This window comes from Gastrolobium bilobum, unplaced genomic scaffold, assembly GCF_033153095.1.
Source record: "Gastrolobium bilobum isolate Gb01-03AN ecotype WA unplaced genomic scaffold, APGP_CSIRO_Gbil_v1 utg33132, whole genome shotgun sequence".
Classification (NCBI taxonomy): Eukaryota; Viridiplantae; Streptophyta; class Magnoliopsida; order Fabales; family Fabaceae; genus Gastrolobium; species Gastrolobium bilobum.
The window spans coordinates 7664-25210 of record NW_026897088.1 but is presented as its reverse complement, the minus strand read 5'-3'; the positions used below and the strand labels follow the sequence as shown (position 1 = coordinate 25210).

The following is a 17547-nucleotide window of genomic DNA, read 5'->3' as shown; positions in this document are numbered from 1 at the left end:
TCCACTAACAATAATATAAAAACAAGTAAAACATTGGTAATGTCGTGCTATATATATGTATAGATAAATTAAAATGACGCACAGAATTAATAATTTTTTTCCGGTTAAAGCTCTCTCATTAATATCATAGTAGTATCTTAATTCTTACGTTAACCAAATTGAGACATGAGGTGGAGCTTGTGATGCGTGACTCTTGAGACAATCGCTTCTTGTGCAATCCAATCAGCATATTGGTTACCTTCCCGGTGTGTGAGAGAGACATTAATATCCCAATCTCCCTAGATCCACTCAAGAATATGCAGCCTTATGTGAGGTTTTCTAGCTTCATCACCTCTCTCGGTGAGCATGAAAAATAGCTCCATTTCTCCTTGGAGGAAGTTTTTCTAATCAGATGACTATTTCAACCAGCAGGAACTATTTCAACTTAATCAATGATATCAAATTTAAGCCTTAAATATGTTAAAACTAGTTAGGAAGAATTTTGTGGCCATTGTAGTTCTATCTCACTCATTGACTTCTAAATTTATAATTTAAAAGATGAAGTTTTAGATAAATATGTAAGAAGAGGTTATACTAACAATATTTTTTTTCTTATATTTTGTTATAATTATTTCTGTTATCGTCAAAACAAAATTAAATCAACGGTTATAAAATGACACTAAATTAGAGTCGTTGATTTGATTTTGATCCAAAAATTAAAAAATTGGTTATAAAAAAAAAATAGATTATAAATATAACCTCCCTCAAATATGTATCATTTCAGTTATTTATCACACATTTAAAAATTTGTTATAGCAAATACTTATTTGAATAAATCTTACTTTCATGAGGTTTACCAAAAAAAAAAATCCTACTTTCATGAGAGATTCGCTTAATTAATTAAAGTAATTAATATTTTTCCTATAAGATATAAATTATTTTATTTTCCATATGGAAATAGATATGATTCATTTTTTTCTCTTTCTCTCTCCTCTTCTCATATAATTTCACGTACTCACTTTCATGTGTACGGAAGAAACATTAAATCTTTAACTAAGTTATATTTATTTTTCTTTATTTTTTTAAATTATGTAAATATAAAAAATTTTATTTTAAATTTTATAAAAAAAAATATTATTTCAAATTTTATTAGAAATCTGATTGTGAGCCAAAAATGAAAAAATAATTTTAAACACCCTAATATAGATCAGACAAAACCTTTATTCATATTATACCCTATCTATTCTATTTTTTAATTCAATATTTTTCTTCTTTTTATTTTTCAGTATTCTCTAGAATATTTTTCTTTTTCTCTATTTTAGTATATTATATTCTAGAAAAGATGGCAGGATAATTAATATATACATATATATATATATATATCTATATATATATATATATATATATATATATATATATATATAAATGGGCAGAATTTTTTGACATTAAATCTTAACGGATAATTTTCGTCAATCTGACAGTTATAAAATTTATTAAGTCATATTTATTAATTAGTTATTAATTTTCAATAATTTATAAACATTTTTTAGTTTGACACTAGTTTCAAATCTCTTGTCCTTAACTATTAGATTTGCAAAAATCAATAATTAAGATTTGATATAAAATTTATTATTCTTATACTAGTTATGATCTATAATATGGAAAACGATCCAGTTACCACCAAAAAAGTTTACAACTCTTACAACCAATTTAATCACTGTTGATTTCCGTCAATCTAATAGTTATAATTTATTAGAAATTAATAAATGTGACACAATAAATATTATTAATTTATAACCGTTAGATTGACGAAAATCAACGGTGATTAAATTAGTTGTAAGAGTTATAAACTTTTTTGGTAGTAAGTGAATATGTTCCCCAATAATATATGTATTATTTGCTTAAAGATGTTACTCAAGTTTTTATTCATTAGTGTCGTGAATCTCCCAACAACAAAACCACCAGCAAGGATCTCGATAGGTTGACCCAAAGCGCAGCATGTGCCTTGTCTTGTGTGATATTTTTAACCAAAAGTCCTTTTAAATGTATTAAAATCGACGCAGTACGTACGCGCATCCAGAAAAATAATGTAGATATTGACATCGACCCTTTTCCTAAAAATATATATGCCGAGCGTGGTTGTAACTTAATTGAAATATTAAAAACGCAATTCAACAACGCACTGACATCATCAATCAAATAAAATGGGCAAAGAGTGCCCAATCAGATTCATTCTCGCTACGTAATGCCAACGCCAAACCACACTCAGCATTTATATGCAACATCCTCGAAGGAGCGTGAGCACCACGAGAAACATATGCAAACCCGAACAAGGTTGGAACACCACATATTAAAAACTCTCTATTGTTTCTTAAATACGAGGTTTGAGCTTTCCATATATAGCGTAGACTTTGCCCCACGAGCACATCTTCCCTTTCTCCACCAATCCTCAACTTTTTCCTACATAGACCTTCTACATTATTACAAGTATATACCTACTCCTCTAACATATTTTTCTAGTCTTTGCTTCTTACACTTTTCCCTTTTGTGATGACTGCCTAAAGTGTTTCCCTTTTAGTTAGTTTGATTTTTTTTTAATCTTAGATGTTTGATTATTTGTTTATATCATTTTAGCACCACGAATTGATTGTTGTTTTGATGATCTAGGAGCCAAGCAAGGTTTGAGAGAATTAAAGCCCCACAATTCTTTAAGATGGGCAGAGGGAAGACTGTGATCAAAAGGATTGACAATACCACAAACAGGCAAGTGACTTTTTCAAAAAGAAGAAATGGGCTCCTCAAAAAGGCTAGGGAGCTCTCTATCCTTTGTGATGCTGAAATTGGACTTATAATCTTCTCTAGTACTGGCAAACTTTATGATTTTGCAAGCTCAAGGTTTGTAATTCATCTCTTAATTTAATTTGTTGTCTTTTTCCCCCCTCAATTTCTTAATTATCTGAAATATATGTAAAATTGCACGTAGCGTTTATAATCTTCATTATGGATTAAATTCTTGGTTTAGACAAACACAGGATTTATTAAAACCTTCTAAAATGATGATGGAGTGTACCCAAAAATGAAGATAATGGAATAGGTGTGTAATTATACATGCATTTACATTGAACAAACGTCGTGTCTTAAAATGAGAGATCAGTCTAATCTCACATTAGGAAATGCAAATGAATTTTAGTTTGACTAACAAATTAAGACAATGAACCAAAACACTCAGTATCTAATCAATAATTGCCCTTTTTCAATTGTGTCATATGCCTCATAATAGGTTAAATTTTATGAAATTAATTTAGTGATTAATGTAAAACTAGAAACGAGTAATATACTGTACAGAACCGTTACGTTTCTAAATGGCTTGATGTGTTGCAAAAAAATATATTGATTGACAATAAGCAAATACACAGGTAAATTTAGTGGTGAACAAAGAGTTGTGAGTTTTGCGTATATAAATTTTTATAACATCATGAATATATCTATCCTCATTAATAAAGTATCATTGTCAAACGGGTTGAAGCTTTTCCTCATTTTGAACGTACATGAATCAACTAGTGGGAAGTTGTTTTATCTTAATTTGTGGTCTTGAATTCGAGTCTTGGACATAAAGTGTTAAAATTTGATAAGGAGAATTTTGCCACCCTTTTGTCCATTGTGACCAAATACCATATAGTTTATACCAAAAAATAAAGAGACTTATGAGTTACACCAAATTCACATATGGGACTAATGCCAAAGCAGTAACCAATTGGCTAAACAGAAAGAAGAACGAAACAAAGATTGTGAGAAAATACTATTTCTCTTTTCTTTACCAAAAAACAACGGAATAACAATAGGGTTCTCTAAGCCTTAAATAGGCAAAAATAACATAACAAAAAAAGTAAATAACTATAATCATGCGCAATCAAAGGAGATAATGCACAATCAGCGCACACTCAAACATAATCTAAAATAACAAAAGGAAATAACTAGAAATTATTAAAAATCCCTAAATAAAGAAATAACTTATGGAAAAGCCCAATCCAAGCGAGTCAGCTTGGGTGCATCATCCTCCCCTGCCAAAAGAGGATTCGTCCTCGAATCTAACGGGTCTTCATTGTTACTCTCGAACACCAGGTCCTCCTCTTCATTTTGATAAGGGGACAAGTCTGCTACATTGAAAGTTCCAGAAACATTGTACTTCCCAGGCAATGCAATCTTGTAAGCATTGTCGTTGATCTTCCCGAGCACTCTGAAGGGGCCATCAGCTCTAGCTGAAGTTTGCCAAACCTGTTAGCCGAAAAACGTTCCTTCCTAAGGTGAATCCACACCAAATCACCTTCCTTGAAAATAACTCGCTTCCTATGCTTGTCAGCTTGTTGCTTGTATTTCATGTTCTGCTTTTGAATATGGTCATGGACCCGCAAATGTAACTCCTTAATACGATTGGCGTGATCCTCAGCATCTTCACTGAAATAGTTACGTACTGGTAATGGTGCTAAGTCCATAGGGGTAGTTGGATTAAGCCCATAAATAACTTCAAAGAGGCTCTTGCCTGTAGTGTGACTCTGTGATCTATTGTAAGCAAATTCTGTTTGCGATAACACTAAGTCCCACTGCTTGGGATTCTCTCCAATCAAGCTCCGCAACAAATTGCCCAAGCTTCTATTCACAACTTCGGTCTGACCATCAGTTTGGGGGTGGTGAGATGAATTGAATTGTAGCTTTGTCCCCATCAGCCTCCAAAGAGTGCGCCAGAAATGGCTTACAAACTTCACATCACGATCAGAAGTGATGGTCTTAGGTACACCATAGAGTTTCACAACTTCCTGCAAAAACAAATGAGCCACCTGCGAAGCATCAAAAGTCTTGTTACATGGGATAAAATGAGCTATCTTTGAGAACCTATCCACTACTACCACGATAGAATCCTTATTGCGCTGGGTTCTTGGAAGGCCTAACACAAAGTCAAGGCCGATATCTTCCCATGGTGCAGTCGGAATAAGTAGAGGTAAGTATAAGCCAGCATTAGTGCCCTTGGTTTTAACAATGTGACAAACTCTGCACCTCTCCACAAGTCTAGCAATAGCACGCTCTATTCGGGGCCAATAGAAGTGTTCGCAGATTAAAGATGTTGTCTTGTCAACACCAAAGTGCCCTGCTAACCCTCTTGAATGTCCCTCGAAGATGATCGCTTCCCGTAGTGAAAAATGAGGAATACAAAGTCTGTTGTCCTTAAAAAAAATCCATCAACTATAAAAAAACTGCATGTAAGGCCCTGCCTTGCATTTCTCCCAAATATCCCTAAAATCAGTATCATCGACATACAACTCCTTGAAGGAATCGAAACCAACAACCTTCACCTGCATAGTGGATAATAATGAGTGCTTCCTGCTAAGTGCATCTGCAACCTTGTTCAGTGCTCCTGCCTTATGTTGAATAACAAAGTTGAAAGCTTGAAGGAACTCCACCCATTTAGCGTGTCGGGTATTCAGTTTGTGTTGACCATTGATATATTTCAAGGCTTCATGATCAGAAAACAAGATAAACTCCTTAGAGTTTAGATAGTGTCTTCAATGCTCCAAGCTCCGAACAATTGCATAAAATTCTTTATCATAAGTAGAATATTTCCTTTTGGCTTCATTCAACTTCTCACTGAAGAATGCTACCGGTTTATTCTTTGACTGAGTACACCCCCTATGCCAACTCCAGAAACATCACAATGCACTTCAAAAACATCAAAAAAATCAGGTAGCATCAGAACAGGGGCTTCAGTTACCTTCCGCTTTAGTAATTGGAATGTTGTGTCTGCCTCCTTAGTCCACTCAAACTTGATTCCTTTCAGACAATCTGTAATAGGAGCAATAATAGTGCTGAAATTTTGAATGAACCTCTATAGAAAGAGGCTAGATGTTGCGTATTATCGGCAAGTGTACTGATCGTACCAAGTAATAAAATGATGAGTAGAGTATCGTCTCCACGAGGATTGAAGCACCGAAGTTATTATAACTATCCCTCTCTTGTTGGATTAATCAAAATAGTTTAATAACAATTGTGGTTTGTGAAATGAATAACAACAATTCAGGAAAATGTAAATGATTCAAAAGTTCTTTAGAATTCAAGAACAAAAGATTGAAGGTTGAGAAAATATTACGGTAAAGAGAAATAAACACTTTTACGATCCCCACCTTGCAACTTGGATTACATTTATGTTTACTTATTCAATTGATCAAACTATTCATCATCTTTTATATGATTAGTTAAGCCCTAATTCCTTAGTGACTTTCACCTTATTAACTCTATTAGAATCATAATCCCTTAGAAATCCCTTTTCAAGTTAACCCTTGGAATCAATGAATCTTTAACGTTTGCGGTTTATGTAGCCTATCCCTAGTGCATACATGAACAGTTGTCTTACCCTTTGTCCAGAATTAGAATTCTAATATCCCTATTGAAAATCCTAACCCTCTCAATCCTAATAGATTGATCAGTTCCAAAAGAATTATATAATGAAGAACAAGGCAAGATAAATTCAATTTAAATAAATAGACATAAACTTCAACCAAACTACAAGGGGTTCACATCAAGGGTTATGACCCTTACTACAATAATGGAACTAGCCAGACATGTTCATGTCTGACAAAATAATCACAAAAGAAAATAAAATTAAGAACCTAAAGAAGAGAAAGAAGATGAAGATCTTCTGCCTTGATCGATTGAATTTCTGAAACTCCGAGAAGCTCCCAAGAATTCTCCTTCTCTTTGTTGTTTTTCTCTTTTTTGTTGTCAAAAAGTCCTCCTTCCTTTGTTTCTCATCCTTTTATTAGGTTTTGAGAAAACCTAATTTCAATTGCTCTCCAATTGGGCCTCTTTTTTGAGTAATTCGCATTAGATTGGAGTTAAAAAATATCGCCCGCGCACTTTGTGCCAGGTCTGGCGCATCGTGCTTGGGAAAACAGAAGGGAAACTGTGAAATGGCGCACCGTGCTCCAGGTCCCGCGCACCGTGCGCCGGGATACAGGGGCGAAACTCATAAAATGGTGCACCGTGCGCCAGTCCCCCCGCTGGAAAATTTGACTTCTCTGTTTTTGCTCCCTTTTGTTGCGTTTCTTGCTATTAAAACACATAACTTGAGTGAGAGAATGATTGAGAAGGAATAATCAATATTTCTTGCATTTATGACTTATTTTCACACGTTTATGATTAATTCCTTGCTTCTTTTAAGTTAGAAAGCATCATATGCTAGACGCACATCACTAGACCATGAAAGCTTCGGATGTCATGTATGCTCTTAGGCGTCTCCCATCCGGTAATAGCATCAACCTTTGCTGGATCCATCCTAATACCATCAATAGAAATAATATACCCCAAAAATGTCACAAAATTGGTGAAGAAATGACATTTCTTCAGATTGGCATACAACTTATGTTCCCTTAAGGCCTCAAACACTTTCCTCAGATGTAGTAAGTGATGCTCAACAGAGGAGCTATATATCAAGATATCATCAAAATAAACTACAACAAAAGAAGCAATGAAAGGTCGAAAAACCTGATTCATCAACCGCATGAATGTGCTTGGCGCGTTAGATAAACCAAATGGCATAACATCCACTCATATAACCCATCCCTTGTCTTGAAGGCGGTCTTCCACTCATCACCAGGTCGCATTCTGATTTGATGATAACCGCTTCGCAAGTCTATCTTTGAGAAGACCATTGCCCCATGAAGTTGATCAATTAAGTCATCAAAGAGAAGTATGGGAAAACGATACTTGATAGTGATCTGATTGACAGCCCTACTATCAACGCCCATCCTCCAGGTTCCGTCTTTCTTAGGGACTAACAAGGAAGGTACTACACAGGGACTCATGCTCTCCCTTACTACACCCTTCTTCAGTAGCTCCTGCACCTGTTTGTGTAACTCCTCATGCTCCTTAAGGCTCATCTTATATGTTGTTTTGTTAGGAATAACAGCTCTCGGCACAAAATCAATGCAATGTTGGATGTCTCTCATAGGTGGCAATCCCGGTGGCATTTCCTCATGAACCACATCAGCAAAGTCTTCTAACAATGGCTTAACCTGCAAAGGAATGTCAGAAACACTACAATTCTCTTCCATCACCACACAAGCAAATACCTCAACGGCATTAGCAACTTCTTCTTGGAAATCTGCTCTGGATAGCATTGTATTATTTGCCTCGTTCCTCAAATCAGAAGGCCCCAAAGTAATTGTCAACTCGTCCTTCTTGAAAGTATAAGTGTTTTTGAAGCCATAATGTCGCGTCTTCCTATCAAATTGCCATGGCCTCCTTAACAAGATATGACATGCATCCATCAGAATGACATCGCACCACGCCTCATCAGTATATTTCTTGCCAATAGAAAACTGCATGAGGCACTTCTTGTTCACCTTCACCTCACTTCCTTTCTTCAGCCAAGAAAGCTTGTAAGGTTGTGGGTGTTCCTTAGTTTTCAATCCTAACTTCTCGACCATGATATTAGAGACAACATTCTCATATCTTGCCCCATCAATGGTCATACTACACACCTTACCACCGCTGGTGCACTTTGAGTGAAATATATTGTGTCGGAGCCACAACTCATCATTAGCTACATCAACACTCAGAACCCTCCGAACAACTAAGGATTCTCCATCATCACCATAGATAATCTCACCTTCTTCAGACCATCCATCCACCTGATCTTCTTCATACTCATCATAGGTGGGGCCTATATCATCAGCTGTCGTATCGACAAGAGTAACATACTGCCGGTTTGGATAATCAGCAGCGAAGTGTCCTAACCCTTGGCATTTGAAGCACCTCTTTGCCGTAGTTCCTGTCTTGCTAGCTCCACTGTTGGTCGTTACCCCTTTGCTTACTAGTTTCGGGTTAGAAGGATCTTTCCCCACACTAGCGTTGGTTGTTGAGCTTGATGACTTTCCTTTGTCAGAAAATCTGGGTTAGAATTTTGAAGTATTTCTTTTTCTCTTACACTGCTCCTCTACCTTCAAAGCTAGTCGATATACGTCCTCATATGACCAATATTGTTGCAGGTATACAACATCTGAGATCTCAGTCCGCAGTCCTCCTTGGTAACGAGCGAACAATTGCTCATCCTCCTCTGCAATATCACAACGCATTCGCAGACGCTCAAACTCTGTTGTATATTGTTCAACTGATAGGTCTCTCTGCTTGAGATTATGGTATTCAACAAATGCCTCCTGCCGGTAGTGAATTGGTAAGAATTTTTGTTGCAACAGTTTCTTCATCTTATCCCAACTCTTGATCTTTGACTTCCCTTCTTTGTTTCGCTGCTTCTTAATATGTTCCCACCAAATTGAGGCATGCTTCCTCAGTTTGATAGCGACCAGTTTGACCTTCTGGTCTTTTGTCAAGTTTATGATATCAAAGACTCTTTCGACGGTGTGTAACTAGTCGATGCACTCATCTGGATGAGTGGTGCCCTCGAATTTCGGGATCTCAATCTACACCCTAATATTGGCAAAAAAAAAGATTGATTTCCAGGTTGACTTCGTCCTCGTCGCTTCTGGTTCCAGTCCAGAATGGGTTTTCGCTCATTTTCTCCTCATGAGATGATATTTCAGATTCCCTTCCTTCATCTAACTCGTCCAACTGTGTTTGGGCAATTCGTTGTTCGAGCTCCTGAATTCATTTACTTTGTTCTGCCATTATAGTAGCCATTGCTACCATTGTGGCGTCTCGCACGTCGATGTGTGGTTGTTCGCCGTCGCCATAAAAGGTGTTACCACGCCCTCTACCGCCGTCGTCGTCTCGACCCCGTCGTCCACGACCTCGACCTCGACCGCCATTGTTCTGTTCAGCCATTTAAATGACAACCAGAGCTCTAATTATCAAATAATGCCAAAGCAGTAACCAATTGGCTAAACAGAAAGAAGAACGAAGCAAGGATTGTGAGAAAATACTATTTCTCTTTTCTTTAACTTTATTTAACCAAAAAACAACTGAATAACAATAGGGTTCTCCAAGCCTTAAATAGGCAAAAATAAAATAACAAAAAAAAGTAAATAACTATAATCATTGCGCAATCAATGGAGATAACGCACAATTAACGCACACTCAAACCTAATCTAAAATAACAAAAGAAAATAACTAGTAATTATTAAAAATCTCTAAATAAAGAAATAACTTATGGAAAAGTCCAATGCAAGCGAGTTAGCTTGGTGTACGAGGGACATAGTGCTGACAGCTTTGTGAGAGGTCATGCATAAATTATCTACTGCTTCTATCAGCAAAATAAAGAAAGAAAGAAAGAAGCCGTGTGTATATTTCATTGTGCAACTTTCCTTCAAGTGTACGAGATGCTTTCTTCCCACATAAATAAGGGACTGCATGTGTGACCGTATTTGAATTAACTTATGTTTAGCCTAAAAATATTGTATTTTCAACTTCCTAAAAAAGTTTTTTCTTTAAAAAATACTTTGGGTTTCCAAACTTCCAGTTGTGCTGGAAACTTAGTCAAGAATCTTAAAAATTATCACCGTAGAAAAAGGAAAACAGTATTATGTGACGCTAGATAAACAATAATGTTATCCTCGTAGGTTCCATGTGATTTGCTTCATAATTCTAAAATTTGGACATATTTTAAATAATTGGGCGATGCTTAGTTTTTTTTTTTTTTTAATTTTCAGTTGATAGGCTGTTACTAATAATTAAAAAGTATGGGGTTTTACTAATAATTAAAAAGATATTAATTACATTGTATTCAATTGTATTCTGATTTAAAAATTTAGCAAGAGAAATAAAGGAAACAACAAAATCTTGTGTTTTCACAATTTTCTTTTATAATATCTTAAAAATAAAAAATAATGTGAACACAATTTATAATTATAAACAAAAATATATTAACTAAAAAAATTAAAAAAAAAAAAAAAAAACCAAACGATACCTTAGTTATTTCCTTCTGTTTCAGTAGGATTTTGCGTTTTATTTGGCAATGGTTTATTATATAAAATTTCATTTCATTTCCAATAGTTTGATTGAAAACAAAACTCCTCCTTACTATATATATAGGAACTGCATCGGGAACTACTTTTGAATTAAGAATAGATTGGATTTATCAGTGCCTTAATTAGTGGCAGTTATTTGATATACAATGATGCTGACTATGATCATGTCGTGAATAATCAGTAGCATGAAATCCATCATTGAACGCTATAATGGACAAAAGGGTGAACGAAATCTGCTCGTGGATCCTGCTTCAGAAATCAAGGTAAAACACTTGCAAATTCAATTCTTTACCAATCTTTTCTGCAATATATTCGATTGACTTATCTAAAGCGTGAACGAGACATTTTGAATGTAAATGTTAAATCTGGATTTTTTCAATAGTGTATACTTGCTTGGGGAGTTATTAACAACTAATCCAGTTTGGGTTTGAGACTCTTCACCTTAAAATATACACCCTTCAATGAGGTGTCTCTTATTCAATTTTAATTTTTTTCAAATCTATAAATTTACACTTCATATATTTTAGTATAATATAGTATTTGCAAAAAAAAAAAAAAAAATTGGGTGAAAATATAGTATTAAATAGTTGTACCTTTGTTTATTTTTGTTGAAAAAAATATAAATTTATTATAATAGATGAGAGAGACACTTATAATAATGTTCGGAAAATAGATCAATCAGTTCCTCTTATTTTGGGTAGATATCTTTATTTTTAAGCATTTTAGGGTGGATATTAATTAATTTGTGCAAAGAATATTCCATTTGAAGCTCGTCCTGCGCATTGTTATTATTATTTCTATGTCATGCTGGATAACTTTAATGTTTGTCTTCGGATTTGCTAGTTTTGGCAGAGGGAGGCAGCAAGTTTAAGAGAACAACTGCAGTATGTGCACCAATATAATAGGTACTTTCAATTAAATTAACAAAGTTTATATATTAGAATAACAAGTAGTTTATATACGATATTAGTTACACTTTCAATTTTAATTATTAATTTTATTTGTATTTACGGATTCACGTGACTAATCAATCAATTAAAGATATTTTATTAAGATAGGAGGTAAGATTTATAACTTTTACACCACTATAAATTCATCGTGTCTTCTAGAGATACTCTAAATTCCAATTTGTTCGTTTATAACTTCATTCAATTTTCAATGCATTGTTAAGATTGGCAAAGAGAGATGTATCTCCAGCCGGATTTATTTCAAGGCATTCAAGTAAGGGGATTTCTCGCAAGGAAATGCTCACGATTTCCAGCACTATTTAGGAATTCTTTAGAATTTAGAAACTTCAGAGGAAAATATGTATGTCAAAGAAACTAGAATCAACCAAACGATGGTAGCTCAACTGAGCAGGTGGGGTGAGAATATGTGTTCGATCCTCTCCATACTCCAATATCATCTTTGGGAGGGATTTAAAACCTTAATCGTGGACCAGTCCCAATTAGGATTGTCTCCCGAGGAGGATACTTGTGGTTTATCCACACACAAAAAACTAAAGAAAACTCCAGTAATCAGATACAACAAATAAACAAAGAGAAAAATATTTGTCCATTTAAAGAATATAATTTTGTGTCCTTTTATATCCTAACCATTGATTTTCGTCAATCAATAGTTATAATTTATTGTGTTAAATTTATTAATCAATTAGTAATTCACAATAAATTATAACCATTGATTTACGAAAATCAACGGTTATGATCTAAAATAACGCAAAGTTATATTTTTTTATAAGGATAAACATTTTTTGGATCAACATATGGAATAATTCTAAGAACAAACCATGAAAATGATTAAAACCCCTCCACAATTAATTCACATTCCAGTAAGTAATGGCAACTTAAATTCAATTGAGTTTATGAAAAATTATTGCTCATCATGATTATTATTACAACTTACTGCAAGATTAAAATTAAAACGCAGTCATATTCGAAGGCTGCAATATGAGATGTGGCCAAAAAGAAAAGAAAATTATGAAGGCTTCGGATTTTAGAACCAAACGGGCATGGAAGCAAAGCTACATTGACTAACCCCAAATTCAAACAAAGGAATTCTACTTAGTTGTAAAATAAACAAAATAAATTATAGGCGGAATTAAAAGTGAGGGAAAGCATACATATTATTTGAACTAGTGAGAAAGTAGAAAATGATGAATGTGTCTCGAAGTGGATAAAGTATCTCAATCCGACGATAACCGAAGAAATGATTGTATTGACCAAGGCTCGGTGAAGTCACCGTGGTACTAGCCATGGGCAACTTGAGGATCAAGGAGGAGATGAGTAGGGCACGGTTATGATTGGTGTGCAATGAATTTGGCAGAATTTCTGTTAGGTGAGCAATGGAAAAGAAGATGCCTCATCTGAAGGCAAGATTTACTATTTATAGTGATGAGAAAGTTTGTTTTAAGCGATGGAAATGTGATGCAAATCGTGGTGACCGAATCAAAAAATTGATAACTGAATAAATCGAAAACTAAACAATCAAAAAACTGGGCTTTTTCTGAATCACAGCCCACAGATTTCTAAACCCAATACCAATTATCCATCAACTAAACTCAAAAGAAAATCTAGTCACATCTCATCAATAAAATTTCATTTGTATAGAGATATCTCATTGCAAAAAAAAAATTTATATTATCAATAATTGATACTTTTGTATTTCAAAAAAAAAAATTACAAAGCCAATACATACAAATTTACACAATAATCATGAAACAAGTTTTAGGATTTTCAAAAAAACCGAAAATCGATCCAATCCAAATCGAAAAAAATTGGATTGAATCGGATCGAATTTGAAAAAAAATTCAAACCGAATGAATGATTACATGATCAAACCGAAAGTATTGAATCGAATAATTTTTGCTTCTAAAATCGATCTCATTCAGACTGCCAACACCCCTAGATGCCATAATGGTTTTCCGCCGAGTGGACCCAATGATGATATGAGATTCCTAAGGTGAAAAGGTCATAAATGCGTGGGATGCAGAGAGGGACACATGTAATGAGAATTTAAATGCCTTCAGGTGTTAAGCGTTATTGATAATGTCCGTGATCAGTTGAAATGACCGGGTAAGGTCAATCGACTAGCCAAAAACATTATTAGTTCTTATAAATTACATCTTATATGCAGGCAATTGATGGGTCGTGAATTATCTAGTTTGGGCATAAAAGATCTGCGCAATTTGGAAAACCAGATGGAAATGAGTTTAAGGAGCATCCGTACGAAAAAGGTATGAAAATCTTGATTTTCTTAGATATATATAATACTAGGGTTAAATGTTTGGATATTTAATAACGGATGAAATGTGATGGAAGGAGATGAAATGGAATAGAGTGATATGGAATGGAAGGAACTAAAATTATCATATAATTATTTGGATATTTTATGATGGAACTGAATAAAGTTTTAATCCATTATTTGATCGAGAAGTAAATGGAATGATAAGAAAATTAGTAAATAATAATTTTATTCCATCTCATACTCTCAAATTGGGGGAAGAAAAATAGAGATATTAGATGAAATGGAGTACTGGAGTAAGATGTATTTTATTAGGTTTCATTCCACTCCATTTTTAAACAATCAAAACTGATGTCATTCTATTCTATTATATTCCTCTCCGTTCCGTCCTTTTTCCATTATCGAATTATATCCTAGAATCTAGAACATAATCCTTCACATGATTATTAATTTCTTCTGCAAACAGGACCAAATTCTCAATGATGAGATTGAAAAACTTAGCCAGAAGGTAATTTCCCAGGAAACTTTACTTGATTTATAACAAATTCATTAGTACTGAACAATGTACAATTTGTTGTCAGGTTAGAACAAATGATGCACGTGAAGCGAACAGTAGCTCTTGCCTTCGATGCACCACCGGCATTGAACATGGTTCAAACACCCCTCTTCATATCATGACAATTGAGCCTCAGCTTCAAAACAGTGTGACACCAGCAAAGTCAGTGAAACTTGGGTATATCTTCTATAACCATTCGCATACAAGATAGCGTTGAATAATTAATTGTCATCAATGATAATTTCTCATTTCTACTTGATTGTTAACAGATTGAAACTAAATTAACAGAGAAAAGAGATGGATTTTCGTCATGATCTCCTCCATTATTTGCCTAGCAGTGGAATACTGCCAAAACTTATGCCAGTGAGGCCTCTACGCTCTACTATAGATACTTCATAATATTTATTAGGTTTCATTCAAAGGGATTGTTAGTTATTTCAATCACTCGAACAGAACTCTAAAAAGATATTCTCTATGCAAATGTACTTTATGTCCTGTGCTGTATGTACATTAGATGTTAATTTAGCATCTTTGGTACATCTATCTAATACCATCAGAGTCGAAATAGAGAGTGAGATAAAAATCTGAAAATTAGAATCGAATGAATTTTCCAAAACCACTTTCTACCTAATACCATCAGCCAATAACAGAAACGCAGCGTTTAGTAAATCAACAAAACGACAGGATATAAACACATAAAACGCAACACAATATCAATGCACACGCACATATCAGCAAAAATATATATATATATATATATATATATATATTTCTTTTTTCGTACATACATAACAGCAATTTTAAAGATATTTAAGAACGACTTCGTTTTGTTTACAAACTCACGGAAGTTTTATGCAAAGGAGCTGGTATTTAACTGACAAAGAAGCTGATAACTGCTTGTAACCAACTTCTAACGTCCAACGAAACTAACTGATTGAATGACGTGGCATTGTGATGACTAGTGTGACGCTTCCGTTCCATGGTCTCATGCAGTGCTTAGGGAAGAGGGGGCAACACGGTTGTGTAAATTGGGTTGTGAAAAAACTGTATATATAAATTCAAGGCTGTGTTGTGTATACTTTGAAAAATCTATAGAGAAAAATAAAATAAACAAATTTACTTTGAAACTTCAGATCCCTAACCCCCTCCCTCTCTGCAATGTCTGCTTCAACCATGGCTTCTGCTTCAAACATGACTGCTGCCTCAACCATGGCTGCTGCCTCAACCATGGCTGCTGCTTCAACCATGGCTGCTTCTTCAAACATGGCTTCTGCTTCAACCATGGCTTCTGCTTCAAACATGGCTGCTGCTTCAACCATGGTTTCTGCTCCAACCAATTTCGGAATTAACGTGCGGCAGATACACTCCGATCAGCGAAGTTTTCTGGTTTCCGGTGACCAATTTAAAATCTATTTCAGAGTCTTCCTTGGTCTGAGGCGGGAGACACCATTAGTCTGCAGTGCGCCTCAAATCATCAACTGCTCTGCATTTTTTGGAAATGATGGAATAGAGCTTCTGAGGCAATTGATGCTCGATCCTCCTAGAGAGGAGCTTAATACAAAAATTGCTGATACAATTGTAAAAGTAATCCAAGAACGAACCCGCGAGGAATTTGTAGATGGCGGTGATCCTGTGTCCCCGGAGATCATTCCTGTAATGCTGGAAGCATTTCTGCTGAGAGAAGGTGTTCTGCCTTCTTTCCTTTTCTGGTAATGTCCTTCTTTGACAAAGGTGTTCTTTTTTCATTTCTTGGGTATCTTGGTCGGTTAATCTTGAATTGGATTGAACAATGAAATAATCTTGAATTGGATTGAACAAAGAAAGATATATTCCTTTTATGGTGCTTCTTTGACTAGTTCTTTCTTTTTCTTTTTCTTTTTCTTTTTTTTCTTGTTTTCTTGTTTTCTTGTATTGTCTATTCGATGATAGTTATTGCGCATTTTTATAATGTGAAAAACATTGGTTTGGTGCAACAATATTCAATGATAGTTATGCCTCCGGAGGAATAATAGATTGCTAGGCTCTGGCAAATCACTTTGATTTTGATCATCAACCGGGACATGTTGAAGGAACACTTTATTAGTTATTCAACTATCTCATAGCTCTGTATATCATTTAATAGATGAGAAATAACCATTAGCAGTTTAGCGGTGGTTTCATATTGATCTGGCCTGAGTTTCTTGTATGGTAAGTTTGGTTTCAGAAAACATGAAGCTGGAAGAACCATGGTGTGTGTGGCCATTGAGATCATGCCAGTCTTCTGGTAATCATCAATAGATGGTATCTGTCCATTTTTGTACCACTCATGAGCCACGAAACAAAAAGTTTCATACCATTTCACACAAGTGACACTCCCCCATCTTATTAGTCAGTTATAAGATTATATTATAAACTCCACATAAATTTTTATAACTTAATTACTAAATCTAGTAGAATATCTTTTATATCACGAACCCCTCCTTGTTCGAGATATTTTCCAGCAGCTTCGCTCACAAGATTATCAAGAGCATCAAATATAATTTTGCTGTGGCTTCTCAAGCCCCGAGAATCCCATCTATCATATATATATATATGGGTTCATTTAATCTTATGTTGAAGGAGAGATCTTGTCTCATGTTGTGACACATATGTGGCGGGACCCGCCATTTAAAGAAAAAAGAAAAAAAAGAAAAATAAATGTCACGATTTTCGATGAGTGTGTAGGAGATAAAACTACTCTTATGCAACATAAGAGTAGTTTTTCCCTATATATATACAAGGGAAGGGAATGATCGTTTACAAAAAAAATTTAATTTTTTT

At 34.6% G+C, this 17547-nt stretch overlaps 1 protein-coding gene across 1 annotated transcript; it reads left to right on the top strand.

Annotated features, from left to right (window-relative positions):
* The first annotated feature begins 2692 nt into the window (after positions 1–2692).
* LOC133304035 (MADS-box transcription factor 27-like) lies at positions 2693–14190 on the top strand. The gene is made up of 4 exons (XM_061504003.1): positions 2693–2874; positions 11137–11215; positions 11796–11857; positions 14085–14190. Exons 1-4 carry the CDS (start codon positions 2693–2695, stop codon positions 14188–14190), a joined length of 429 nt encoding a protein of 142 aa, XP_061359987.1.
* Positions 14191–17547: the final 3357 nt, after the last annotated feature.

Coding starts and splice junctions, on each gene's coding strand:
- LOC133304035 (XM_061504003.1), top strand. CDS start 2,693: ATGGGCAGAGGGAAGACTGTGATCAAAAGGATTGACAATACCACAAAC. Junction 11,216..11,795: donor ATCCTGCTTCAGAAATCAAG/GTAAAACACTTG, acceptor CGGATTTGCTAG/TTTTGGCAGAGGGAGGCAGC. Junction 11,858..14,084: donor TATGTGCACCAATATAATAG/GTACTTTCAATT, acceptor TCTTATATGCAG/GCAATTGATGGGTCGTGAAT.